At 38.7% G+C, this 27,818-nt stretch overlaps 1 protein-coding gene across 2 annotated transcripts in view; it reads left to right on the top strand.

The window, feature by feature from the left end:
* The window catches only part of wnt7bb (wingless-type MMTV integration site family, member 7Bb), a 42,067-nt gene extending 16,374 nt beyond the window's left edge, over positions 1-25,693 (top strand). For both annotated transcript variants that reach the window (XM_088416771.1, XM_088416770.1), the window contains exons 3-4: positions 19,503-19,774; positions 23,745-25,693. In XM_088416771.1, the coding sequence (XP_088272897.1) occupies positions 19,503-19,774; positions 23,745-24,224 (752 nt within the window). In that variant the 3' untranslated portion in view covers positions 24,225-25,693. The remainder of the gene's footprint in view (positions 1-19,502; positions 19,775-23,744) is intronic.
* The last annotated feature ends 2,125 nt before the right edge of the window (positions 25,694-27,818 follow it).

The raw sequence follows: 27,818 nt of genomic DNA, 5'->3' as shown, positions 1-27,818 counted from the left end.
TTTTCAGCTTCCCACTCGGTCGCCGTGGGAGACCACAGACGTGAGCGAAGAATTCCCTTGTCAGTTATAGACGCTGTTGGAAAAAAAAATGTTTAAACACCTGCCATCAACATTTTCGCCCGTGCTATTTTTCCAGTATTTGTCGTGTTACTTGAAATCGTCAAAGAGTAGTATGTTATGGAATTCTTTAGCGAGACGTATGAAATCATGGAATACACCTCCGAAAAAAAAAATGTTCCAATTCCAGACCCAAACCGTCCTCATCATAATTAAATGCGAGGGAAAAGCTGTTCCGCTCGCATTGAAATTATGAACTCAAATCCCTCCAATGATGAACACTAAACCTTTCCCCCCACAACGTGATCCCGTCTTAGTTTGGGACTGCGAGCGGGGAGCTGAAGATGGCCGCCGACGGAACGGGCATTAATGGTGCTGGCCAATCCCATCTGTGTTGGTTTTCAAAGGCTGTCCTGAGCTCTTTTCCCCATTGTTGCCATGGTTTGAATGTCCAAAACGCCTGCGTGGATTTGGGGAGGGGTTTTTTTTTTTTTTTTTTGGGACTGGCCCGGTGGACGCAAATTGGAGAATGGTTTTGTGTTTTAAGGCAGTGGTTCTCAAATGGAGGGTATATGAAGGCACTTTATTTAAACACGCTTTCTGCATTTATCAGCAAATCCGATTCAATGTTTTTTAATGTTCTGACAGGAACTGTACATTTTGTTTTTAAATCTTGAGCAAATGAATTGGAACATGAAACAAAAATATTGTTTCTGACTCCTTTGCAAAATGCTGTATTTTATATATATACTGTATATATATATATATATATATATATATATATATATATATATATATATATATATATATATATATATATATATATATATATATATATATATATATATATAGAGAGAGAGAGAGAGAGCGATAGATTGATAGATAGATGGATGTGTTTTGATGTTTTCATTATTTTTCAATATATTTGTATATGTACTATATGATAGAATTTATGAATAATAATTTATTAATTTCTGATCATATTAATAGGTTATATATGTATATATCTTTCAAGAGATTTTAACTGGGTTTTTGTGGGTTTGGGCATATCTAGTTTAATGGCTTTTAATACGGTGGAAAAAAATAGCACATTTTTCAAATTAAGAGCAAATTGATTGGAACATGAAACAAATTATAGCTCAATATTGTCCCTTTGCAAAATATACTTTTTATATTTTAGAATATATATATATATATATATATATATATATATATATATATATATATATATATATATATATATATATATATATATATATATATATATATATATATATATATATATATATATATATATATATGTGTGTGTGTGTACACATACAGTATTTTTTATGAGATTTTAACAGGGGGTCTGTAGGTTTGATCTAGTTAAATGGTTGTTAATGTTGTGAGAGGAACAGCACATTTTTATTTTCAAACTAAGAGCAAATTATTCGAAACATGAAACAAATTACTGCTTAATAATCGTATTTATGTATATAAACATGCATAAAAACATACAGTAATGACATAATCAAATCAACAAGAACAAACATAATCAACAAGAAGACGTTAAACGGAACTAAAATGATGTTTTGTCGTAGGTTGTGGGCGGAGCCTGGCGGTGCTATCCAAAACTCTCACAACGGGGCTCCACACGGTATCTGTTTTTCAAATAGCATGGCGGCCATTGTTCGGCCTCCCCCGTAGTTCAAAAAGCACTCGCGTTGCATTTATTCAACAGTCCAGCACATTTTTTGCAAGTCGGGTTGCGGCCTTTTAAAACCGTCCTTAAAAGCAACATTTTTGACCTATTTGCACTCGTCCAAACGGCAATGCACTTGATGTTGGCGAGCGGAATTTCCAAATGGACACCTTTCAGCGGCTACACTCAGCATCAAAGACCGGCGTCGTAAAACGTAGCTCTCCGGTTACCCTCTGTTTGACTTTTCAGCCAGTTTGTCAGCGGCCTCGCTGGGCTTGAAAGGCTTTTGTTTTGTTGTGCCGCCGCTGAGCAATTACGCAAGTTTGATGTCGCTGTCAACGACGAACGGAATGGATGCGCTGACGCCGGCGCAGGTCAGCTGGCTTTGCTGAGGGATGGCCGTCGTGGTCGAGATTCAAGTTTTATCGTCGTATGGGTCGTAATACCGCACAATGAAGTTCCATTTCCGTTCACTTCCCCGAGCAGACTCAATAATCGAGCAAATAATAAGGTCGGCTCAATAAATATGAAATAAATTATTAAGTAGGATTTTTTTTTAAAGGCAAACAACGACATATAGGGTCTAGGGTGCCAATAAACAGACATACGAAACCAAATGATTCTCTGTAACATAACTTAACGTAAAATTAGAGGTATTGTGGGAGTTTTTTGTAAGTGTGGATTTTTGGTTCTTTAGTGCTTCAATGCACATCTTTATAAACAAAGTGAAGGGATGCAACATTTTGCAAAAGTGTCACTTTAACACACTTTAATACCTTCATGTTCCATTTAATTTGCTCTTAATTTGAAAATCAATTGTACCTTTCCTGTCACGACAATAGAAAAGATAAAATTAGACTTGCTTACGCTTATAAGAAAACCTGTTAAAATCTGCTCTAAAATTGTGTACAATCCATGCTAATCTATGCTAATTAACATAGCATTTTTTTATGTTGAAAACCTTTCGTGCAATATTTGATGCAGGCTCAAAGAGTTTTCCAGGTACATTTTCCCATAAATTTGGACTAATTATCAAAAACATCTAAAACAGAAGTGGAATGTGGGCGCTTAACTGCAAAAGCAGTTGGACAATAGCGGGCGGATTCACGTCTGAATTTTCCTCGTCCTCCCACGATTGTAGCAACTCCCTGGCAGCCTCCTTGTTTTTCATCCACCTCTGCCATCCGCAAGCCAGTGGGCCAATCCACCTGCTATGGGGCCCGACCAAAAAAAAAAAAAAAAAAAAAAAAGATAAAGGATGTTTACGTCAGTGCCTTCATTGAAAAGCGCTTATGTGGAAAGAGCTGCTGGAGACGGAGGGGATGCAGTGGAGGGGAAAGGTCACACACGAGTAGGATGATGTGTGCAAAAACAGACTGGATTCGTACTACCTCACACCTTTATACACGGTAGTGATTGTCAAATGCGGGTGTATGAAGGCATTTTGTGAGATTTAGCAGGGTTTCTGCAGGTATGACCAACTCTTATTTATTGAACAGGAACATTACAGTCTTCTTTTCAAATCAAGAGCAAATTGATTGGAACCTGAAGCAATTCATTGCTTAGAGACTCCTTTGCAACATGGTCTATGCCTTCTGCAGGTATGACCAACTCTTATTTATTGAACAGGAACATTACATTCTTCTTTTCGAATTAAGAGCAAATTGATTGGAACCTGAAGCAACTCATTGCTTAGAGCCTCCTTTGCAAGATGTTCCATGGCTTTATTAAGTTTTATATGTTGTCATTGGTGATACAATTTTCCAGCCAAAAATTAAACAAAGGTTACTGCATGATCGTCGCTGAATAAAATACGCTTCGAGCAGAGTTACCCAAATGGGTATGTGAAGTGTACACGTGGGAGTTTTACGTTTTTTTTTTTTTTTTCAGGGATCAGCAAATCAAATTTAATACTATTTAATACATGACAGGAGCATGTCCTTTTCTTTTCAAATTAAGAGCAAATCGATCGGAACATAAAGCCACGACAACAGTGTTTCGTTCATGTTTGATTACTTCAAGTGTGAATCTTTATAATAAACATCATTAATAATAATATTGAGGATGTGCAGTGATGCAATTTCACGGAACACAACGCCAGAAATAAAACCGTTAATGTTACACCAAATATCTTTTGAGTTGCTGGATGAAATATGCCTAGAGATACCACTCCAAATGTAGATCCAGGGATTCAATCAGACACAGATTTTAGTCTTTTTTTTTTTAATTCTAACAAAAAAATCCTGGTTTGAAATAAAACAGATGTTACACAATCGATCTTCTGAGTGACTGAATAAAATACGCCTGGAGATACCACTACAAATGTAGTTCCAGAGGTAATTTTTTTACATTTTTTATTTGCTAATCAAAAATGCTGCTTACAAATAAAACAGAGGGTATTACACTTATATCTTCTGAGTTCCAGAATAAAATACACCTAGAGATACCACTGCAATTGTTGTTCTAGAGGTTCAATCAGACACAGAGGGCAATATTTATTTTTTGTTTAATCAAAATATCCTGCTTAGATATAAACCACACGACCAATCGTCTGAGTGGCTGAATAAAATACGCCTAGAGATACCACACAAATGTAGTTCCAGAGGTATTTTTTAAAAATTTGTATTTGCTAATCGAAAATGCTGCTTACAAATAAAACAGAGGGTATTACACTTATATCTTCTGAGTTCCAGAATAAAATACACCTAGAGATACCACTACAATTGTTGTTCTAGAAGTTCAATCGGACACACAGGGCACTGCACTGTTTTAAATAATTTTTTTTTAATGATTTAATCAAAATATCCTGGTTCAATATAAACCACACGATCAGTCTTCTGAGTGGCTGAATAAAATACGCCTAGAGATACCACACAGATGTATTTTTTAAATCCAAAACGCTGTTTAGGGGGTTCTTCTAATCCTTAAAGAGGGTTGACCACTGAAAAAAAAAGAACCACTGCTTCCAATTGCTTGAGAACCACTGCTTCACAGAACCAAAACCCACGTGCTGACACGCAAGGCATTCATGCACGGAACGAAAAAAAACGTACATCGTTTCCTGAATGAAAGACATGAAATTACCATGCGGCGTAATTGCCGCTCTATTGTTATGGGAGTTGCCGTTAATTACGCGCCGCGGTCACGGACGCGACACAATGCTCGCACATTTTAAAGGCATTATGGGAGCGCCCGCCCTCTTCTGGGAATCAGCGGATGGCCGTCTGCGGTGAAATCATACCCTCGCTTGTATGACAAGTGCGGTCCGAGCGCAAGCTAATAATGAACTGGCAACGGGACGTGAAATGTATTTAAATGACCGCTATGTTCCATTCGGCCTTTATTTCCTCGGCCCGACGAAGAAAAAGGAAATGAGAGTTGATGTATTAGGTTAAACCGGTTGACTGTTGAAAACGCAAACGGGGAGATTGGATTGAAGTCGACGTTTTCGTTGTAGCGCGTTTGATGTATAAGCCGCGTGGGGAAACGTATTGGGACATCTGGGAAATTTTACACGTGTGAAAATTAAACAATTTTTTTTTCAGGAAGTCAACCTCAATTTTTTCTTGTTAGCTTGTTACCTGAGTCTTGAGTACATGGAGTGGCAAAATGTGTTTTTATAAGTGTGTTCCTGTCAAATAATTCAACCGTAAAATTACTCATACACAAAATAGTAACTTTATACTGCTGAAAATTTTAAAATAAGTTTTACAAGGATTGTACAAGGTGTACATGGTGTAGCAGGATTTTGCAGGTATCAGCTAATCCGAGTTAATGTTTTTTAAAGCCTTGACAGTGTCGGTATGTTTTCTTTTCAAATTAAGAGCACATCAACTGGAACATGAAACAAGTTTCCAATTAATCAATCGATTTTGCAGGTATCAGCGAATCTGAGTTAATGTATTTTAAAGCCTTTACAGCATCGTTATGTTTTCTTTTCAAATTAAGAGCACATCAACTGGAACATGAAACAAGTTTCCAATCAATCGATTTTGCAGGTATCAGCTAATCCGAGTTAATGTTTTTTTAATATCTTGACAGCGTCCGTATGTTTTCTTTTCAAATTAAGAGGACATCAACTGGAACATGAAATAAGTTTCCAATCAATCAATCAGTCGATTTTGCAGGTATCAGCTTATCTGAATTAATGTTTTTTAATGCCTTGACAGTGTCGGTATGTTTTCTTTTCAAATTAAGAGCACATCAACTGGAACATGAAACAAGTTTCCAAACAATCAGTCGATTTTGCAGGTATCAGCGAATCTGAGTTAATGTTGTATTATGCCTTGACAGTGTTGGTATGTTTTCTTTTTAAATTAAGAGCACATCAACTGGAACATGAAACAAGTTTCCAATTAATCAATCGTTTTTGCAGGTATCAGGTAATATGAGTTCATGTTTGTAATGCCTTTACAGCGTCGGTATGTTTTCTTTTCAAATTAAGAGCACATCAATTGAAACATGAAACAAGTTTCCAATCAATAACACATCAGCATTCTGGTTAATATTGTATTTATGAAATGAAAATAAATCTCAGGGTCGGCCATGTTTTTCACTTGTCAACTTAAAATGACAACATATTTGCTCACCAACCACGGCTGACTTGCATGTGGTCATGTGACGTGTTTGATCCGTGATTGGTTGCAATCTGAGCCTTGGATATATGATGTGGATGACGCTTTATGACCTGCGTCGATTGTTCATAGCTGCGCTTTTTCAAGAGGTAATCGCTTGAAAATCTAGATGTGAATTTTGAAGGTGTTTCCAAACTTTTGAGTGGCGAAGCCCCTCGCCGTCCGTCTCGCGTTCCCGCATTTATGATTGTTGAGAACTGACGCGGAATCGGTTGTCTGATAGCGTGCGGCTGAACATGTGGTAATGATGCGTGCATTGTGCCGAGGTGGAAGAGCGGCGGCGGCGGCGGCGGCGGCGGCGGCGGATGGATACGGGCCGATTTTTCAGCCCATCATCATGTGGTCGCTCGCGATCCTGTCTGCCCGTCCTCGCCGCTCCGGCCAGAGTAAACACGACGCTCGCGCGCGCGCTCCTTCCTTTCGCCGCGTCAGATAACCGGGATGCCGCTCGGTTATCCGGTGGCGCGGGCCGGCCAAAGGTCATCGCCCGCATCCCGCCGCGCGCGTATCAGGGGCGGGGCCTCCGTCGTTCATTCACGAGCTCGCTCTCAAAGTCAATCGTGAGTTTGGCTGGGATCTCTGCTGACGCGGCCCCGGCGAGGTTGCTCCCCCGCCGCGCCCCGCCGCGCCCCGCCGCGCCGCGCTCCCGTAACCCGCGGCGCTGTATTATCGCCGGGATCTGCGTCCGTCTGTGTCTGCCGGCGGCGCTAGACGGCGGAGGAAGCAGGATGCGAGAGGATCAACTGTAATCTCGCGGCGCGCTTTGTTCCGCACAATCACTGTATTCTCTGCTCGCTGGACATTTACATGCGCCAAAAATCACACCGCTACTGGGCCACTTATGGTCCGCGCAGGGGGTCTAACGGGGTCCGAGTGCGCGATACGAAACGAGACGCTCATTTTTCATAGTCTTTTCCGCGCGGTCTCGTAAATAAACCGTACGCCATCCTCTCGGTTTTCGGAATATCCCTGTGCGTGAGAACGAGGATCGACTCGTACTTTGGTTCAGTCTGCTCGCTTCTTTTATCGAAACCGATGCCGTAACAATCTCAGCAATACTAGCAATACTAAAATGCTACGGGTCTCAACGGAAATGTACGGAGTCCCAAAAAACGCGCAATAAAAAGCGCAATTCAAGTCTAGTGCCTTGGTCTTGGTTTTGAAATATTAATATCAATAATAAACAATAAAATTCTCGTCAAATACGTTTTTTTTTCATGGAGGGTAGATGACACCCTTGACCAATGCTAGCCTAATATAAGACAATTAAAATAGTAATATCAATAATAATTTATAAAATTCTCGTCAAATACGTTTTTTTATAGAGGGTAGCTGACACCCTTGACGGTTTTCGTAATATTCCTTTATGTGAGAACGAGGATCGACTCGTACTTTGGTTCAGCCTGCTCGCTTCTTTTATCGAAACCGATGCCGTAACAATTTGAGCAAAACTAGCAATACTAAAAAGCAGCGGTTCTCAACGGAAATGTACGGAGTCCCAAAAAACACGCAATAAAAAGCGCAATTCAAGTCTAGTGCCTTGGTCTTGGTTTTGAAATATTAATATCAATAATAAACAATAAAATTCTCGTCAAATACGTTTTTGTTTTCATGGAGGGTAGATGACACCCTTTCAATAATAATTTATAAAATTCTCGTCAAATACGTTTTTTTATAGAGGGTAGCTGACACCCTTTACGGTTTTCGTAATCTTCCTTTATGTGAGAACGAGGATCGACTCGTACTTTGGTTCAGTCTGCTCACTTCTTTTATCGAAACCAGTGCCGTAACAATTTGAGCCAAACTAGCAATATTTTTTTTTCCTAATTTTGTAAATGCTTTTAGAAATTAAAGGAGTAGAAAATTGCTATTAATTTTGTGTTAGTCCTATATTGGAATATGTAGGGTGTATCTTTAAAATTATGCCATATTTTGGGGGGAAATTTGGTTTATTTGCGGAATTGGTATTTAGTATCCGTATCGGTGATTATTCAAAGTGCTATATACGGGAATATGTTGGGTGTTTCTTTAAAATTATGTCATGTTTTGGGAGGAAAATTTGGTGTATTTGTGGTATCGATTCTTAGTATCAGTGATGATTATTCAAAGTGCTTTATTGGAGTATGTAGGGTGTTTCTTTAAAAGAATGTCGTGTTTTTGGGGCAGAGTTGGTGTTTTTGTGGTATCGGCATTTAGTATCAGTATTGGTGAATACTCATAGTGCTATTTTGGAATATATGAGGTGTTTCTTTAAAATATACAATTTTTTTTGGGGGGGGGGTTTGTTGTATTTGTGGTATCGATATTTACTATCAGTATCGGCGATTATTTAAAGCGCTCTATTGGAATATGTAGGGTGTTTTTTTGTTTTTTTTTTAAATTTTAACTATGTTATGTCTTCGGGGGAAATTTTGTGATATTGGTATTTAGTATGAGTATCGGTGATTACCCAAAGTGGTTTACTCGAATATATAGGATGTTTCTTTAAAATGATGTCATGTTTTGGGGGGAAATTTGGTGGATTTGTGCTATCTGTATTTAGTAAAAGTATCGCTATTTACTCAAAGTTTATAATATATTTGGTGTATTTGTAGTATCGGCATATAGTATCAGAGGGTGTTTCTTTAAAATTATGGTGGTATCAGTAATTATAATCAGTTTTGGTGACTACTCAAGAGTACTGGTATCAGTCTGAAAAAAATAGTATCAAACATTCCTTTCTAAAACATATTTTGGTTCGAATGACATGATGTGATGAATGGCTCGATCTTTTCCGCCTTTTCCGTAGGGGAATAATGGTTTTAGCTTGAGCGCCGTCGGGCCGGTCTAGCGTATAGGTGCCTGCGGTCCGGCGTCGGCGGGCCACGAGCGCGAAGCTTCCTCCCCCGGCAGAACCCGGGACCCGGATGTTTCTGCTAGAACAATATTATTTTTATTGTAACAGAAACAAGGCCGCGCTAATAACTCAAGCTGCAAACCTCACCGAGCGACCGCAACTTTGTCTGTAATTTGCTGGGACGCTCTAAGCTAGCGTAAAAAGGACGCGGAACGGAAAAGAGTAGCGGTATACAAAACGAGGGGTTTTCCTCCGACCCCCCCCCTTTTTTTTTTTTTTTTTTGACTGGGGCCTCTCAGACGTGGAGACACAGTGTCAGCGCTGGCACGGCGGCGTTGGGACTCTATTTATTCAAATGCAAAATGTGGAAACTTAAGGTAATGATACAATATGTTAATGCTTGCTTTTAGGTGGGAAATTTCATGTTATAGAAGACCAAAACAAAAAAAAAAGTAGCCCTTGATCTGCTCAGAGCCATTTTGGATGAGGATAAACTGTAATACAATTTAGCAATACATTTCTTCATGTTTCGTTTCATTTGCTCTTAATTTGAAAAGAAAATGTGCTCTTCCTGTCAGAGCATTGAAAAGCATTAGGTATAACATAATTTAACAATAATTTGTCTCATGTTCCAAGTAATTTGCTCTTAATTTGAAAAGAAAATGTACTTTTCCTGCCACGGCATTAAAACTCATGAAATGGGATTTTTGACGCAATTGAACAATAATTTGCTTGTTCTAACTAATTTGATTTTAAACAGAAATATGTAATTATGTCACATTGAAATAAACCTAGAACAAAATGAGTTCCTCTATATTCCAATTCATTAACTTTTAATTTGAAATTCACTATGATACATGCTTAAAAAGTATGGTGAATTTGGTTTATAAAACAATTTAGCAATAAGTTGCTTCGTGTTCCAAATAATTTGCTTTTAATTCATAAAGAAAACTGTCCTATTTATGTCACAACATTTAAAAGCAATAAAATACGTTTATTGCACAATTCAGCAAAAGTTAGCTTCATGTTCCAATTAATTTGCCCTTAATTCCAAAGGAGAAACGTGTCACAGCGTTAGAGGGCATTGAATTATCGTTATAACAAACCCTTCATTTTCCAATTCATTTGCTTTTCATTTGAAAAGACCAATTTACTAAGCCTGTCACAGCATTAAATAATTAATTAAATAATTTCAAGTTTGTTTAATAACACATTTGAGCAATATATTGCTTCATGTTCCAATTAATTGGCTCTTAATTTGAAAAAAAATACTATTCCTGTCACATTAAAAAGCAGCCGTATAACACAATTTGGGAATAGGTTACTTCATGATCCAAATAATTTGATTTTCATTCAAAAAGGAAACAAGTCATAACACAATGCAATGAGTTCCTTCATGTTCCAATTCATTTTCTTTTAATTTGAAAAGAACACTTTACTATTCCAGATTTATAATGCAATTTGGCAATACGTTTCCTCGTGTTCCAATTTATTTGCTTTTTATTTGAAAAGAAATGTATACTATTTCTGTCACATTAAATAGCAGTTGATTAGACGTATTACACAATTTAGCAATATTTTGCTTTCTGTTCCAGTTCATATGCACTCGACATTATGGGCATATTTCCCATCTAGCTTGATGTTTTGAAGGGTACTTTAGGTGTAGAGACTCCCGGCTACCAGCAGGTGACACTTTTCCCTTTGTTCACTGCAGCGCCATTTGTTTGGTCAGCATGTGTTTTCTGAGCTCCACAAACTCCCAGTTCATTGCAGTGCGTTTGTGTGTGTGTGTGTGTGTGTGTGTGTGTGTGTGTGCGTGTGTGTGTGTGTGTGTGTGTGTGTGTGTGTATTTGTTGAGGTCGTGAGTGCATGTCCGGGATGGCCTTTAAAAAGCTTTCCCCTTCACGGCTCCATCAACAGGCAGGGAAACCATTCAGCAGCACAGCATGTGTGTGCGCACACGTTTGTGTGTGTGTTTGAACAGCACTGCAGTCAAACCAAATCTCCTCTGGGCCATTTTCATCCACCATCTTGTTTTTTTTTTCTCTCTACTTTTCCTTGCTGTGTTTCATTCATCTTTTTTCGATAGATATGCTTAGGTGACCTGATAGAAAATGGCAAAATATTAAGAACGCCTCTCAGGATATTGCAGCACAGCTTACAATTTGTTATATTCATAAAAAAATGAATCTTTTTACATTATTTGTGATCTAGTGATGGTGTCTATTACAGGGGTAAACAAACTCTTTGACTCGAGGGCCGCAAAAGGTTCTAAAATTTGACAAATGAGGGAAATCTGAATTCGCAATAAATATATGGATATGAACACCAGGAAATATGAAGAATTTACAAAGATGAGATTTATTCTGTTTTGCTACCTTTTTATCACCACGGGCGGTCAGCGCTTAAGATTTTTAATTTGGACAGGTGGACCCTGCTCTCAAGTGAAGCCACACCGTCCTTCCTCACTAGAAAATGTAATATCAACAGCGGCCAGAGGTGGCGCCAAAAAACAAAGATCAAGCCAAACATAAAACAAATGAATGAACTGAAGGATAAACTGAATCAGTTCCAAAACATCATTATTTTGTGTGTGGCCCTTTTGACCCGGTACCAGTTGATCTACGGACCGGTGCCGGGTCGCGGACTGGCGATTGGGGACCTCTGCTGTACACGGTAACCTAGAAATACCAGAAGTGGACCCTAAAATTAAGGGCCCGCCCGATACACAAGTGCATCCTATATTTCGAGAATTACGGTAATTTTGCTGTGGGTTAAACTGTCCCATTTGACTGTTACGGTAACTGTTAAATGTAGTTTTTTTTTGTACAAGACCTCTGCTTGGCTGTCCAAACAAAGTGACATTCGTACACATTTTTGTTGCATTTTGACATGTTTGGCATTGTTCCTGGTTAACTCTTTCAGTGCCAAAAGGCAACCTCTTGAGCGCCAGTATATTTAGTATTTTCACTCGCTTGTCTATGTAAATGAGCGCTGCCATATGAAAGATTGACTTCCATTATTCAGTTAGAATTGATTAGGTAATAGCTGTGTTGTAAGTGTGGAAACAGTGCCATCTAATGGTCACAGCTGTCGCTACAGTGCTCACTTGGATTATAATTAGGTAAGCATTAGTCAAGGGTGTCAGCTACCCTCCGTAAAAAAACATATTTGACCAGAATTTTATGATTTATTATCGTTAATACTGAAAGTCAAGCTAAACATGGATCAAAATGACCCCTAAGTATTACTGCAATTTCTAAAGGAAAAAAACAGTAATTGCCGTATTAGTTAGTAGGATTACAGAAACAAAAAAAAACGCAGTTTTTGATACCCCTGGCCGGGTCATATTGACCCAGAGACAGAACAGAAATGTCCCTGAGAAAAAACAGATACAACACATTATGCTAAATTTGGATTTCATGCATTTCCACCACATTTGGATAACTAAATACGCCTCGGGTCACTTTGACCCGGAGACTTTATTGCTTTTCTGCTATGCTTTCCTCAAGCAAAGTATCTGTACTTCCACTTCCTGTAAACGGAACGTGTAAGAAATTGCCATCTGCGAGATGAAGCTGACAAAACAGCAGCACAGAGTTCATTTCTTTCTTCGCCCCCTCGTGTCAGCAGCCCCGACTTGACCGTACCGTGCACGCGGCGAGGACAGCGGGGCCAACTGAGGTCAGCCGGCCCCGCTGCTTCCACCCGCCAATACAAGTGTCGACGCTCGTAAATCTTCCCGTGCCGTGTCATGAGAAATTTGTCCCTGCGGCGCGCCTGCCACCCGATCCAAAAAAGCCAGACTGGAGCTCCGGTGGCGAGCCGCGACAACTTTTTGCCCCTCCCCCCTCCGGTCACTGACGTCACGGATACGGCCGCATAGACAGGCAGGTGTCCAATGTGCTGTGGTCAGCACATATGGAGGCTTCCATCAGAGTTACTCTTGGATTTTATCCTGGGATCCTGATGTACATTTGGAAAGTGGCGAAAAGCTTGTGGTAGATTTCCATCGTGGTTGAGATGAGGAACTTTGGAAATATTCCAAATTGAACGATAACAAAGTCAAAATGCAGTATGGCAAAGAATGCAAGGTTTATCTTTTTTTCCTCACGTTAAAACAAGGATTAATATTTAAAAAGAGCAAAGAATACGTTTTATGAGTCCAAAGAATTTTGTTTTTATAACCGTATCTCAATTGGTCTTTTTTTTTTGTTCTGTTTTTACTAGCTTGCGGTTTATCCAAATCCTGCTCGTAACTTTAAAAAAATGCCTAAATCAGGGTGCTAAAAAAGAATAAATAAATCTGAAGAAAGAGTAAAGACAAACTAAAGTAATAAACTAAAAATCAGAAAGAAACTTAATACAAAAAGTTTTGGAAGAACACCTGAATACAACTAACGGAAACCAACAACACTTTGACAATGACCTGACAACAACTGAAAGGAAACAGGGAAGTAAATACACTCAAAACCGATGAGACAACAAGGAGCACCTGGACAAGACACAATTGGAACAGGGAGCTGATTGGCCAACACCAGTGAAGCAAACATTTTTAAACAGTCACCTCAATATTAAAAATAATAATAATATAATAATGTACATGTGATTATTTTCCACAACTCTTTTAAAAATCCTTATTAAGAGCTAAACCCTAGCGTCTTCGCATTTACAGTTATTCTTGAAATCAAATCCACCATGAATACAATTTTATAGCATTCATGTTACAATAAACTACAGTAATTAAGCTAAATACCTAATAAAAACACAATATAATACAGCTTAACAGTGTACCAATCCATCAGTCCAATATTAGCAGGATTTTTTTTTTTTTTAATTCGCTAATTGAGCTTTTTAGAGTCAATAAAATCAACGTACGAGTTGTTACTTTCTTGGTGCAAAAAGCGGGATCACAGAAAATGACATTCAATAACTAAAAAAAAAATAGGCTGTACTGAAAGGCAGCCAATTTCCTGTTTATGATTTTTCAAATTTGCTCGCTCTCATACTGTGCTGCCATCTAGTGGTCAACAGTGAAATCACACCCCAGATAGACAATGTTCTTAACTGTCCAAAAAAAATTACAAATAATGGGGCCTCCCAATGAAATTCTATTAATTCTCATGAAAAATTTCCCCGGATTTTGCAACCCACCTGCGCCTGCTGAAAATGGCGCCCCATTAAATCTACTGAGCCAACCCCCCCCACCCTTTTTTTTTTAGCTTAGCCTAACAGACACTTGCCTCAAACTCCATTAGACATCTGTTTTAATATTCCGCCATTCTTCTGTCACGCTTGTTTCCAAATTCACTGAGGTTTTTCTGGTCACTCCAATTTTCCACTGGCAGCGAGCGAGGCAACCCCAGGGTGGTTCCTCCTGGAGGGCTTTCAGGGCGCCGGGGCCAGCCTCCGGAGAGTTAGACGGGTGCCGGCTCCCTGGCCAAAAGAAGGCCCTTCCTCCGCTAAGGGCACGGCGAGTACACTCGCACGCACACCCGCACGCACACCCGCACGCACATCCGCACGCATCGCTGTTACAAAACAAGAGCGTTGCGGTCGGATTTTTCGCCACCCCGCCCTTGTGTTTGGCGGCCGGCGGAGCAAATTTTGAACTCGGGTTTGAGGTCTTCCATAACTCCGCATCGATCTGGGAGGAATAACCGCTATTTGTTTCGTGATTGACGAGGCGGCGACCGAGGAGCGACAAATAACAAATCGTCGGTTTTCAAGGGGACGTATAATTGAAAAATGACTTTTTAATTGCCTGCGTACAAATTGCTTGGCCGTGATGCCTGCCCACCCATCAAATGTGAATTTCATTATTTATTTTAATCTTCATCATTTTTTGTGAACGGTGCGTTTGATGGGAAATATTAGCCACCCCAAATTTTGACATTAAGACCTTATTTGGGCATTTTCATATTGGGGTGCGCTCGCCTTTCTCGATGGCGGTTTCGACATGTTGAGTTATTCTGATAACGCATTCACAGTGCTACTCGTTACTTTTTTCTATTTTAAATTTTGTCCCAACTGCTTTTATGATGTTTTTGAGGTGTGGTAAAGCATACCAAAAAAAACACAAGGATGCAAAGATATTGTATAGATTGTGAAAACAAGCTTCTGAATGCTTGTAAACGGGAGGTAGAGAGGTACACATAGGTGTCAAATTTAACCCATGTCAGACTCATTTACTGCCATTCAAAAATGAAAATGTTGTCAATTTTGGACATATTGAAAATTCAATGTTTTATCGTGCATTTCCTACGATTTTTGCATTAATCCTTAAGGGCGCAATAGAAATTTTTGTGATGACACCTCAGAATATTACATATTTTTGACGATGTTATGACCCTTTCAAAGTCCGACCAAATGGGGTGATAATGAGGTCAGGGTAGTGAAAAATCTTCTCTTAGTCTTGCGCCTTGAAAAAAAATACAATTTCAGCGAAAAAGTACGTTGTCAATTTTCTGAAATACTGGAGTCAGTCGTGCGTTTTATCCATATGGACTCTGTCGACTGGGTGTGGCATCTCGAGGTTTTGCGTCAGTCCCCAACCGGGATAGGAAACTACCGGGTGGCGAAAATCTTTAAGAGTTAAAAAAAAAAATGCTTGTGCGATTACAGCAGGAGGAAATGACATGGAAAAATAAGCAAGTGGACTTCCTCCAGTCTTAATGTGTTACCATGGGAGCCGACATGACTTGACGGGTTTCTATGAGCAAATGGGTTCCGAGCCAGGAGAGCCAAATATTTGCAAGTGAGCGTATTACACAACATACATCAAAAGACGCCTTGAAACGCTTTGTGGTCCGCATTGTTTCTGCTACTCTGAGCCCGCCCGGGTGAATGAATGATTGAAGGGAGGCTGGTGCCGTCATAGCCCTCGGTCTGTTTTTGACTTGGAGAGGTCTTTTTAGACAAGAGGCCTTTGTGGCCAGGAGGGTAGTAGCTGAGGACCCTCACACTTTGTCTTTGCGAATGCATATTATACATAAATGTGTACATGTACAGTATCTATGTAGATTTAACAATGAAAATCATGCAATATATGTACTAATACTAACTTCTAATATAACCGCAGCTCTCCAGGAAAGGATAACAGTACAGTCACAGTACATATATATATATATATATATATATATATATATATATATATATATATATATATATATATATATATATATATATATATATATATATATATATATATATATATATATATATATATATATATATATATATATATATATTCCAATTAATTTGCTCTTTATTTGAAAAATGTGCTACTTTTTCACCATATTAAAAGCCATTAAACTAGATTTGCACAAACCCACAAAAACCCTTTTAAAATCTCTTGAAAGATATATACATACATTAATTATTAATATGATCAGAAATGAATAAATTCTTATTCATGAATTCTATCATATAGTACATACAAATATATTAAAAAATAATGACTACGTATATACAGTATATACAGTAAATATAAAATACAACATTTTGCAAAGGAGTCAGAAACAATATTTTTGTTTCATGTTCCAATTCATTTGCTCAAAATTTGAAAACAAAATGTACATTTCCTGTCAGAACATTAAAAAACATTACATCGGATTTGCTGATGAATGCAGAAAGCGCGTTTAAATCTTACAACCAGCATTTGAATACGCCATGTACCTAGCTAACAGCGAGTGCTAACAAAATCTTTAGTATAAGTGTTTCAAATGTTTGTAGCTTGAAAACGGTTACTCGTAAAGGGATGCTGACTGTAAGAGTTGCAAGAAGCAAAGCTAGCTAGTAGCTTTGCTGCGAAGGAAAGGCAACTTCAAAATAAAAGCGTGCACCAGCCATTGCAATGACATCCATGTATTATTTGATGTGTTTTTTTTGTAAGTTAGCCTTCAGAGCACAATTATTGGCGTCTAATATGATGTTTCCTGTTCATTGGCAGTGAGCTTCCTGTTTAGTTAACACAGAAGTCGACAGGAAGTGATTTTATATTTCATATCAATTCTGAACTGTAGTAAATGAGAATCTTGATTTTCTTTTTTTTTTTGCACACCTCTCGTCATTGTGTCAATTTTGAGTCATTTTCTTCCACATCATTCTCACAGTAAATGGCATACTCGTGCTCATGTGATAACTTAGTGGTTGTGCCATTTTGTCACCACCTGGGTGGAATTTCAGCTCCCTGGTGCCTTCCTTCTAGCATTCGCTTTGATGTGAAATGTCTTTGATGTAAAGATCAAAGGACCAGACAAAATACTTCACAAGGGTTCGGGAAATTAGAAGAAATCTTCAAGCAGCTGGGTGTTCCTGGAGCTAATTATACATATTCAGAAATTTACGAACCATGGGAATTTTTACCCTTGCGGTATTTTGTCAAGACACCAGGGAGCTGAAATTTCACCCAGATGGTGTTCCCGTGTCAAAGTTCAATACGGCACGACCACTTAGTTGTCCCACTACCAGGAAAGTGGCATCCCTCGGTTAAAATACGTGCGTAGAACGTGGAAGAATTGATGGTGCGAAAGCGTCCTCCATGTCGTCAGCGAGGCGGCGAGACTCGGACACGGCGTCCCTTTGCATTTGGGGTTGCTGCACACAAGGTGCTACCGTTGAGGAATTCAGCACTTTGGACAGCACCTAGACCAGCTCTCACCGCACAAAAATTCAAACGCTGCACTCCCAAAAGCGGGGCTCGGAATGCTTTGTGGTCACATGTTCCTACAAAGGTGCAGGAGGCGTGAGGGAAGACCAATTCAAGGCAGAAACTTTCAAATATGGTTGACTAAATTGCAGGAGGCATAGACGAACCCAATAGAGAGCATGTGCAGATTCAAAAGAAGTCTTTATTAGTCCTGCAGTGAAGAAATTGTTTTAAGTATAAATTGTCCACATGTGCGATCATGAGTGCGATATAGTACGGAAGAGGATTAGGGCCAGTGAAGAAAAAAAGTGGGCGGAATTCTCACCGTGATATCACAATTCTCCAAATTCTCACTTTTTAAAGTCAGAATTTTCAGAGAAAAGTGAGAAATCTGGGAATAAATTTAAACAAGGAGACAATGAGAATTTTGACAAGTTAGAATTTTGACTATTATCAGAAATCTGACTTCACTCACAGTCAGAATTCTGACTTTTTTTCTCAAAATTCTCACTTCCGAATTCTCACTTTCAAGTCAGAATTCCCACTTTGACTGAGAATACAGTCGGAAGACTAACATTCAAGTGAGAATTCTCACTTTATTCTCAGAAGTGTCACTTGAAGTGATAAAAATAAATTGGAATTTTTAACAGAATTCTGAGAATAACGACTTTAGTCCGAATTCTCACTTTAATGTCAGAATTCTCATTTTGAGTCAGAATACAGTTAGAATACTGACAAGTGAGAATTTTGACTTTATTCTCTGTCACTTTAAAATAAGAATAGAAAATAAAGTGAGGATTTTTACTCTATTTATAGTATTGTCACTTTGAAATTAGATGACAAACATAAGTGAATTCTGAGTGAGAATACTGAAAATCATCAGAATTCTTATATTGGTATTCACAATTTTTTCTCACTTATTCAGAATACTGACTTGAAAGCGAGAAATATGTCTAGAATTCTGAGAAAGTTTGAGAATCGTCAGAATTCTCACTTTTATTTTCTATTTTGGCTTTCAAGTGAAAATGATAATTAAGTTAGAATTCAGAGAAAAATCTGAATTGTTGAAATTCTCACTTTTACTTTTTGATTTAAAGTGAAAAATATGACGAGTTATAATTCTGAAAAAAATCTGAGAATCATCACAATTCTCACTTATATTTTGACTTGAAAGTGAGAATTATGACTCGTTAGAATTCCAAGAGAAATCTGAGAATCGTCAGAATTCTTACTTTTATTTTAAGCGGGAATTGTGACTAGGTAGAATTCTGAGAAAAATCTAAGAATGGTCAGAACTCTCACTTTTCTTTTCTATTTTGACTTTAAAGTGAGAATTATGACTCGTTAGAATTCCAAGAGAAATCTGAGAATCGTCAGAATTCTTACTTTTATTTAAAGCGGGAATTATGACTAGTTAGAATTCTGAGAAAAATCTAAGAATGGTCAGAACTCTCACTTTTCTTTTCTATTTTGACTTGAAAGTGAGAATTATGACTGGCTAGTGTTCTAGAATTCTGAGAAAAATCAGAAAATCGTCAGAATTCTTACTTTTATTTTCTATTTTGACGAGAACTCTGAGAATTACATGTACAGCCACACCCCGAGGCCTCCTTAACAAACGGTGGGTTTCCCGTCTTCCAGGCAGCCGGGAAGCGGCGTTCACCTACGCCATCACGGCGGCGGGCGTGGCCCACGCCATCACGGCGGCGTGCAGCCAGGGCAACCTGAGCCAGTGCGGCTGCGACCGGGAGAAGCAAGGCTACTACAATCAGGAGGAGGGCTGGAAGTGGGGCGGCTGCTCGGCCGACATCAAGTACGGCATCGAATTCTCCCGCCGCTTCGTCGACGCCCGGGAGATTAAGAAGACCCCGCGTCGCCTGATGAACCTGCACAACAACGAGGCGGGGAGAAAGGTACTTTTGGGGGCGGGGCCCTGGATATTCAATGTCCATGCAATACCAACAAAGAAAAAAATCATAAATACATGAATAAATATACAAATGAATAAATTATGCATATAAGACAGTATTTATATATATGAATCCATTTAGGTACCTTGGTAATTAAGTAATCGTAGATTACTTTAGAAACTTGGTTACTCTAGCTCTTGAGTACCTAGAGTAATCAATTAACATAGTACTTAATTACCCTAAGTAATTGATCACTTTAGTACTGCAGTGCCTAAAGTAATCATTTACTTTAGTACTTTTCGAACCTAAAATAATCAATTACTTCATTACTTTTAGCATCTAAATTACCTAAGTGTCTAATGTAATCATTACTTTACAACTTTTTGTACATCAAGTAATCATTACACTTGTGCTTTTTGTACCTAAAGTAATCATTTACTTTAGTACTTTTCGAACCTAAAATAATCAATTACTTCATTACTTTTAGCATCTAAATTCCTTAAGTGTCTAATGTAATCATTACGTAACAAGTTTTAGTACATCAAGTAATCATTACATTTGTGCTTTTTTTACCTAAAGTAATCAATTACTTTAGTACCTAATTACCTTAACTAATGGATCACTTTCGTGCTGCAGTGCCTAAAGTAATACGTTTACTTTAGTACTTTTCGTACCGAAATTAATCAATTACTTTATTACTTTTTAGCATCTGAATTACTTGTACTCTAATGTAATTAAATACTTTAGAACTTTTAGTCCATAAAGTAATCATTACCTTGATGCTTTTTGTGCCTAAAGTAATCAGTTACTTTAGTACTTAATTATCATAACTAACGATCACTTTAGTACTGCAGTACTTAAAGTAACCATTTACTTTAATAGTTTTCGTACCTTCATTACTTTAATAACTAATCTTGTAATATATTCAATAAATTTAGAACTTTTATTAACTAAAAATAGTAGTACTTTAGTACTTACGTTTCTAATGTAGTAAGTGACTTTACAACTTCTAGTACCTAAATTACTTTAGTACTTAAGTATCCAATGTAATCAAAGTACTCGATAACCATAGTACTTTTTATACTTTTGTACTTAAAAAGGAAAAAAAAAAGTTTCTGAAATGGAATATCTGGACTCCTCAAAAACAAAAAAAAAAAACGTAAAAATACGTCTTTGGGATTGAATGAGTAAACGTTTCCACACTTGGATGCTCAGCGATGATGTGTCGAACTAGCTACTAGCGTGAGACTCGTGAGCAACGTGCAGATTGATCCATCACACTTTTTTCATTTGGCCCCGGTCGCGTTTTTCGACTGCTTTTTCTTTCCATCGTAACGCCGGCCCACATCGCAAACTCTGCTTTTCTATTAGTCACTCCTGGCTGACAAGAAGAACAAAATGAAGTGACTCTTCTGACAAATGGATTGACATGGATTTTTTTTTTTTTTTTGAAGTGGAGTCCGCGTTGGGACGCCAGAACCTAACACGTCATTGCAAATTTACTGTGTATGCTGAGGCCAACCAAGCACATGTTTTGCATGGACGGCCCATTACTGAAATCAAGACGACTCTAGGGGGCGCCAAAAATCGCCTGGAAATACAAAGAATTACTCCAATCAATCACCTCCAAAAAAAAAAAAAAAAGTAATATTTGGCGTCTAGATTCGTCAATTCGTCAGTTAATGAGTTCAAATGTGCTGTAACTTATTGTATTATCCAGTCAAAATGAAAGAAGAGGAAGTAGAAACAAATAGAAACAGTGGAACAAGGAAAAAGAAGCAAAATAAAATCATTTAAAATCAATGATCTGCGTCGGGTGCCCGGCAAGTTTCTAAATTTACGATGCACCTAAAATGCCTCATATAACTCAAATAATTGAGGAAGAAAATGTTTGATTTTTTTCATCCAAAATGGCATTTCCAAACATGCAAATACGTCAAGTGCCTCGGAAGTGCCTAACTTTTACAAACGTCTCCAAAAATTCATGGAATGTTAGTTAGTTGTCATCTGCACTATCCTCATTTCCAAAGCGTCTTCTCGATGGACTCTCCAATCATTTGTGTATTTCCCCCACGTGTACACCGGCCAAGAAATTCCTTATAAAAAAAGATGCGTGCAGCCATAAAAGCAAGACAAATCTTTTACTGGGACCGGACTGTTATAAAAACCTCTTAAAAGCGCGTAAATCAGCTGTCCTCGTTTCATGTGACGTGTGCAGTTTGTGTGTGCGTGTGTTTTGACGGATACGCCGTAAGTAGACGTTTCCGTCTATTTGTCAAGAACTTCGGCGCGTTGCATTCCTTGTGATTTTTTTTTTTTGCGCTTTATATTTTTGGAAATCCTCACTATGCGGATCGGGTTGGACAGCGAGTCTGCGGAGACTCCGTGAACAACTGCATGCGTTTGCTTGATAGGGATGAGGTGGCGGGAAAAATCCACTCAGGGGGTGCGGGTGGGGGGTCTTACCAAACAATTGAAACCTTATGCAACGGTGACTTCTTAAGTGCTGAAATTGATCAGTAATTTATCGATTTATCGCGTTTAATTTATAGGATGTTTTTCGGCTTATAATGCGTGAGTTTTCGTTTCGCATATTTTCCCCTTTTTAAAGTGTTTATTCACTGTTTTTTTTTTTTTTACCATTTGATTTAATGTAATTTATCGATTTATCGCGTTTAATTCATAGGATGTTTTTCGGCTTATAATGCATGAGTTTTTGATTCGCATATTTCCCCCTTTTTAAAGTGTTTATTCACTGTTTTTTTTTTTTACCATTTGATTTAATGTAATTTATCGATTTATCGCGTTTAATTCATAGGATGCTTTTTGGCTTATAATGCATGAGTTTTTGTTTCGCATATTTTCCCCTTTTTAAAGTGTTTATTCACAGTTTTTTTTTTAACATTTGAAGCATTTTTTATTAGGTTTTTAGTTTTATATATATATATATATATATATATATATATATATATATATATATATATATATATATATATATATATATATATATATATATATATATATATATAAATTAAACAGCAGTAACTTTTTATTATGCATTTTACTATGCAATTTTACAGTATGTGAGTTTCCATTGACAGTATTTACTCAAGTACAGACTTTTACTTTTATGCTTTTTTTCATTTGTCATATATTTATTCCTTATTATTTACATTTCAAAACAGTAAACCCCCTCCCCACACAGTTAAAACATTTCTGTCAGGCATTAATCATTTCTCTGATTCCTCTCATTTAAATACACTTAAAAATCAAATATTTATAGGCTTTAAAAAAAAGAGAAAAAAAAACGCTTTTATAAAATTGAACCAAAGGACAAGACATGTATTTGAGAAATTATATCCTAAATTTTAAATGCATCCATGTAAATTATTCATTTATTTGTTTTACCCTTCTAAAAACTATAAAAAGAACAAACACAGTATATAATTATAGAAATAAATGCTAGCTTTTAGAGATAATGTAATTCTAATAATCAATCTACGGGGTTGGACACGGGAAATTATAAACTAAATGTGAAGGAAATCATAAATTAGGTTGCGATCATGATGTGTTTATTTCTTGTCTAGATTAGAATGCATTGCGATCCATCTATGCAGTCCTAGTTCATCTGGCCCCATTCCAAGATAAAGCTGTTGACGCCGGAACGCGTGAACCGAAACCTTGGCAGAGCTGTCGGGGGCGCCCGGCTGGCTCTTTTTGCTATTTCTCATAACGCGCAATGCTTTGGTGAATGAATGAAAAGCAGGCGGGGACGCCTGGGCTCTGATGCGAACACGAGAGCGAGAGCCCAGTCCTCCCTTGCCGGCAAGAAAAGTCAATCTTGGTCGGTCCCAGTCACTACGCATTTGGGCTCGTCTCAGTCGTCTTTGTCCATTTCTCCGACACTCACCTCCGGTTAAAACGGGTCGTATGCACGTACGCGTTTTAATCTGCAGTTTCCTCCTCGGCACAGGTTCTAGAAGAGCGCATGAAGCTGGAGTGCAAGTGCCACGGCGTGTCGGGCTCGTGCACCACCAAGACGTGCTGGACGACGCTCCCCAAGTTCCGGGAGATCGGCTACGTGCTGAAGGACAAGTATAACGAGGCGGTGCACGTGGAGGTGATGCGGGCCAACCGCCTGCGGCAGCCCAGCCACCTGAAGGTGAAGCAGACTCAGGGCTACCGCAAGCCCATGGACACGGACCTCGTTTACATCGAGAGGTCGCCCAACTACTGCGAGGAGGACGCGGCCACGGGCAGCGTGGGCACCCAGGGCCGCCTGTGCAACCGCACCTCGCCGCACACGGACGGCTGCGACCTCATGTGCTGCGGGCGGGGCTACAACACGCACCAGTATACCAAAGTGTGGCAGTGCAACTGCAAGTTCCAGTGGTGCTGCTTCGTCAAGTGCAACACGTGCAGCGAGCGGACCGAGGTGTTCACCTGCAAGTAGAGAAGCCGGATAAGGACTTTGGAGACGTTTTTGGACGCTATGGGCTCTCGCCGCGTCGTTTTGCACACAAGAATTTTTATGTCGCTTTTCACAGAGTAAAAATGCAAACTACCAGTAGGCCACTTTGACGCCAGGATGTACGCGGTGACCGCAAGATGAGGGACGGGCCCCTATACCCCAGGTGAGAAGTGCACTCTGGGATTTTTTTTTCGCCTCGCACAAGTCCCTGCTTAAAAAAAAGAAAAAAAATGCTCGGTTTTGTGGGGTTTTTGTCTCGGTCCTAGCAAAACGCCGATAGCAAGGGAAAACAGTCAATGTACGAATAGTGTTGCTCGATATAGATTAGGTCCCGGTTCAAATCCGCCCGGCTCCGGCCTTCCTGTGTGGAGTTTGCATGTTCTCCCCGAGCCTGCGTGGGTTCTCTCCGGGCACTCGGGCTTCCTCCCGCTCCCCAAAAACCTGCATGGCAGGTGATTGGACATACTAAATTGTCCTTAGGTGTGATTGGGCGCGTGATTGGTCGTTCGTCTCTGTGTGCTCCTGCGATTGGCCGGCAACCAGTTCGGGGTGTCCCCCGCCTACTGCCCGAAGCCAGCTGAGATAGGCGCCAGCAAGCCTGCGACCCCTGTGGGGATAAGCGGCTATAGAAAACGGATGGATAGACATCTATGCACCTTTTTGCATATTCATGATGTGACATCAACCCTATCGAGAGTAGATTACCATTACTACTATTTGAACATTGGCTGTTTTGTTTTGCTAGGACTAAGATGAAAACAAAACCAAACCATGCTGGTCCATACTTTTTTTTTTTTTTTAAGCAGAGGCGACATTTGTCAACGAGCGAAAACCCCAGTGGTGTTTTTTGAGCTCTGAAGTGGACACGGACGACCCCGGGGCGCACGTTGGGACACATTTTTGTAAGCAAGGTGCGTTGAGGTGTACCAAAAAAAAAAAAAAAAAAAAATCTATATATGAGCAGAGAACTCTGTGGAAGCCTCTGCTGCCAACTGGAATATGGTGGAGTCAATGTTAGTCTTCCAGTCACACTGGAACTGTCTGTTCTGAACACTGAAAAATAAATTGTTTATTTATGTAATAGTATCTTAAAAAAAACGAAGCACTAACGGGTAGAGATGTCTTTTTTTTTGTACTAAGTGTAAAGAAAGTACTTTAGGAGCTCTGACTGAAGCTGTATGTTTATAAGGAAACACCCCATCCGACCCTTAAACACCTCATCTTCTCTTGTTGAAAAGAGCGTCGTTAAAACGCGTCTCACATTCCCCAACGACTTGGCTCTATTTAAGTGTTGCATCGTTTGTGTGTTCACGCTCCGTTGCCGGCGTCCGCTTGGATGTCGGAGCGGCGGGAATGTTCCCTGGAAGCTGGATGTTGTTGTCGAGTGCTGCACTGATACTTTCTCTTCAGTCGTGCGAAATAAAAGTCCCCATTTGGAATGTTCTAGTAAAGGCACGTCTTTATTTATGTCGGGGCTGACCTTTGAGTTGCCTCCATGCACTCACTTAATGTTACATTAAGCTTTGTGCACACACTTCGCAAAATGCAAACTACACACATTGCATTTCTTCCCTAATTTCGTAAATGCGCAATAAATAAATGTTTTGTTTTTTTTCCTTCAAACCACTCAAATTGCTCAGTGGCATCAGTTCTAGCCATACATACGTAGGTTAACTTTATTAACACCCACAAAAATATGAAAAATGCTATGGTCTGTCTGTAGCTTGACACCAACTGGTCTCTACTGCCACCTACTGTTCTGAGGTGAAACAGAGGTCAACAAAGAATATTCTGTTTGGTGACATAGTTTGACTGCCGCTCATGGGAATCTTGCAAAATCGCAGGAAAATCAATGAAATAAATCCTGTTAAAATGCATCTAAAAATATGTAATCATAATAGTTTTATGTGGTCCAAAATTTGGACAATGATCACTTTTGTACACAAAATCTCGCACGTCCAGCTGCAATCACATAGAAATGTCAGAACCGTTTCATTTTGAAAATTGACATGTTTTGATCATCTGCTGGAAATTTCAGCTTCCTAGTGTTTTTTTTTTCCCATAGATTATTTTATGAAATCATTAAAAAAATCAAAGGAATTTCCATCATTTTTAACATAATGCCACAAGGGCTACAAGGTTTAACATTTGTCACCCAAAAAGTTTTTTTTTTTTTTTTTTTTAATGAGACAACATTTTGTGTTAAATACATTTTCTAAAATATGAAAATAACCTAGTTATGTGTCAAAAAAGGACCAACTCAAAATTTGGGTCATTTTAATCCAACTTTATTACTGACTCATTATTTGGGTCATTTTCATCCAACTTTATTTTTTGTTTATTTTTTTTTTCTTCCACAAAGCAACCCCACAAAAAATTGATCATTTTTGGTGTACCTCAAAAATACATTTTTTTGTTTTATTCATATGACTTTTTTGACATTTTGGGTTAAATATACTAAAAATATGTCCAAAAAAATATTTGTGATAATTTGAACCAAATTTTTGCACAAAACAAGGTTATTTTGTACAAGACTACTTGAAAAACTGGTGTTTTTTTTTTAAACATTACCTTGTTAGCATATATACCTAAATCCTGCGTAAAATATTCAGAGGAAAAAAATATTTACTGATTTTAAGAGAGATTATAAAATTTGATTTTTGGAAAAGGTTACTTATAAGTTTACTTTTCCTCCTGGGACCGAGTCTATACATTTAAATCCGCTGGATTTTTTTTTTTCGGCTTTACTGGAACGGTCATGATGTCCTCTACTGAGGACACTAGGATTTAGTTGGGTAACTCTAATGAGTCAAACGATATACTCCAAAATTGACATCCACTGAAGTGGACACAAATAAATAGGCTTGCTCTCAGGAGGATTGTAAAAAATAAAGAAATAATGATCATAAAGAAAAAAATAAAAAGATAATATAAAGATATACGCATTTTACGGAACCTCAATCTCCCTTAAAAGCCAAAAGTGAAGTGAAATATTTTTGCAGCAAAACAACACAGGACAACACGTCCTCAAACCCCGAGTCAGGAATCCGCATTTTTTTCATGTTACGGCTAAAAGCGTGTTTCTACAAGAAGGTTTCTGCTCTGCATGACCAAGCCTATTATTTCCATAAATCGTCTTCCCTTCGAGGAAAAGCGCACACGTTCAAATCTGCTCGTCGAGCGCTCATGTCAACGTCTGTTATTCGCCGTTCCAATAAGGCTTAATACAGCAACTGGCAGATTTGGGAGCGATAAATCATTCAAATGAGAGATAAATAAATCAAGCCGTATGCTGACTTGGACATGATGCTAATGCGCTGCGGTCGTGTGTATTGGCTGTGGCGTGCGTGCCACACGAGGTCGTGACCTCTCTTGAAGCTTCCTCCGCACAGTTGACAAGGGAGGAGCGGCCGGATTCCATTTCGTGACCGTTTCGCTGAGCGCCAGTACCCCCCGCATTCGGGATCCCCCGCAATATTTTATTATTCATCGAGTTGGATCTCTTTTTTTTGTTTTTCCTTTTAACGCACACGCAAATTGGGGACGTGTGTTTGGGACGCTGCATTTGACATTGCG

Source organism: Hippichthys cyanospilos, chromosome 6, assembly GCF_059441005.1.
Source record: "Hippichthys cyanospilos isolate Australia breed blue-spotted pipefish chromosome 6, RoL_Hcya_1.0, whole genome shotgun sequence".
Lineage (NCBI taxonomy): Eukaryota > Metazoa > Chordata > Actinopteri > Syngnathiformes > Syngnathidae > Hippichthys > Hippichthys cyanospilos.
This window is presented reverse-complemented; position numbering and strand designations above follow the sequence as displayed.